Source organism: Postia placenta, assembly GCF_002117355.1.
Source record: "Postia placenta MAD-698-R-SB12 unplaced genomic scaffold POSPLAscaffold_8, whole genome shotgun sequence".
Lineage (NCBI taxonomy): Eukaryota > Fungi > Basidiomycota > Agaricomycetes > Polyporales > Adustoporiaceae > Rhodonia > Rhodonia placenta.
In genome coordinates this window covers 347,384-349,671 of record NW_020169839.1, presented here as the reverse complement: position 1 = coordinate 349,671, position 2,288 = coordinate 347,384, and the positions used below count along the sequence as shown (strand labels likewise).

General features: G+C 48.4%; 1 protein-coding gene across 1 annotated transcript; it reads right to left on the bottom strand.

Annotated features, from left to right (window-relative positions):
- Nucleotides 1-1,292: 1,292 nt before the first annotated feature.
- POSPLADRAFT_1116976 (hypothetical protein) lies at nucleotides 1,293-1,709 on the bottom strand (the record flags this gene model as incomplete). Its single annotated transcript, XM_024483480.1, has 2 exons — nucleotides 1,293-1,492; nucleotides 1,613-1,709. Coding segments are annotated over 2 exons (297 nt in total), but the record flags the coding sequence as incomplete, so codon positions are not given.
- Between the last annotated feature and the right edge of the window lie 579 nt (nucleotides 1,710-2,288).

Below are 2,288 nucleotides of genomic sequence, written 5' to 3'. Positions count from 1 at the left end.
CCCCTCCTCATGGTCTGGCCTCCTGGACAGAGGGTCAGCGGTAAGCATTGTTTTCCTGGCTTATGGCGCAAAGAAAATTGAATCGCGTGAGGTTACAGAGCCCATCTTGCTTGTCTCCTGGTCAACTTCTGGGCGGTCTTGAAGTAAGTCAGATTAAGATGATCCGACCAGATCTCGAATTTGTCCGAATGTCCCTCCAAATAATGCCTATACTCCTCGAGTGCTCGAATGATAGCAAGCATCTCTTTGTCATATATCTCGTAGTTCCGCTGATGAACATCGAGTGACTTCGAGTAAAAGGCAACTGGATGCCACAACTTGTCAGTTGGGTCCAATTGAGAGAGAACTGCGCCGGTTGCAAAGTCGCTGGCGTCAGTCTCAAGTCTAAATGGGGACGTTGCATCCGGAATTCGGAGGATGGGTGCTGAGGTAAAGGTCTCTTTCAGACCATTAAATGCCTCTTCCTGCGCCACATCCCACACCCATGGTTGATCCTTCTTGGTCAACGTAGTGAGCGGTTTGGCGTACTTGGCAAAGTCCTTGATGAATCTTCGATAGAAGTTTGCAAAGCCTAAGAAAGCTTGGACTTGCTTGACCTTAGTAGGCCGTGGCCACTCGGCTACTCCTGAAAGTTTCTTCGGGTCCATCTCGATATGTCCTTTGGAGATAATCATGCCGAGGTACTCAATGCTGCTTTTTTCAAAGGAGCATTTTTCCGGTTTGGCAAATAGATCGTTCTCCCTCAGCCGCTTCAGGACTTCCTTTGTAAGCTTGCGATGTTCCTTGAGATCATTCGAACAGATGAGAATGTCATCAAGGTAGACTATGACTTTTCCTCCTCGTATGAAATCACCGAGTACGTCATTCATCATTGCTTGGAAAGTTCCTGGTGCGTTGCAGAATCCGAAGTACATGACTGTGGCTTCATATAGCCCTCGATGTGTGATGAAAGCCGTCTTCCATTCGTCACCCTTCCGGATGCGAACATTGTTGTATCCCCATCGCAGATCGATCTTAGTGAATATCGATGCTTGACTGAGTGTATCAATCAAGTCTGCTATGCGGGGGATTGGGTAACGGTTCTTTACAGTTACATCATTGATCTTCCGGTAATCCACAACTAAACGAAGCCCTCCATCATGTTTCTTGACAAAGAAAACAGGAGAGGCTAGCGGGCTTTTGGACTTTCGAATATACCCCTTTCGGAGTTCGTCGTCGATCCACTCGTCGAGAGAATTCCTCTCTTTCGGAGACATCGGGTATAGTTTGGCCGGTCGAGGTAGGGCAGCTCCTTCCTCGAAGTCAATACCATGATCATATGGTTTGCGCTCCGGCATCCGCTCCGATTTCTTTTGTGAGAATACATCCCCGAACTCGTGTAGATATTCAGGGATGAGAGACTTCCACTTAGTGGTGTCCGCATCCTCCTCCTCAACATCCTTGTTCAGAATGCTTGCGACAAATTCTGCCATTTGTAGGTCCTCCGGATCATCTGTCGAGATCCAGTTGATGTATGGATTTTCAGTACACTCCTCTCCTAAGGCGTCCAGTGGAGTGACTAAGGGTTCCTCCCTTGGTAACTGAAGCTCGTCGGTTTCTTCATCAGTCACACGATTAGTTTTACGAGCTTTGGGGGCACAGCTCTCAGGGCACCTGGTGTACCTCCACTCCCCTTTGGCCCAGTTGATCTCGGGATTGTGTTTCCTGAGGTAGGTCATGCCGAGGATCATGTCCTTTCTTCCCAAATCTGCGACTAGCAGTGGGTGTGTCGACTTATGTGATCCTATTTCGACATAGGCTCTAACGGACTTATTTATTTGACCGCTTTTATTGGAGGTCCCGTCTGCGTTATAAACGTTGTACGGGGTTGCCAGCTTATGCGTCACCAGGCTGTTACTTTCAACAACTGACCGATTGATGAACGATGTTGTGGCCCCTGAGTCTACCAAAGCTTCGACCTGCACTTTCTTTCCGTATACCCACAGTGTCACAGGCAGAGTGAATGAATTCTTGTTGCGAGAGATATTTACAAGACTGCTGTGTACACTATCTACATTGATTCCGACGGTGGGTTCCGATTCCTTAAGTACATGTTCGCAGGTAGTCACATGTACTTCTTCCAAAAATCCGAGGTAGCTGCGGTGGGTTTTGTCTTTGCAGACAGCTGGGGTTCATCTTTCCCAGCCAGAGTCGATTCCTCGACGTTCGCAATCTCCTCGATTCTCGCAGTGTTGGCGCTCATGGCTTTCGTGGACAGGGGCGTGTCATCCTCGCTATCTGTAAGCTCG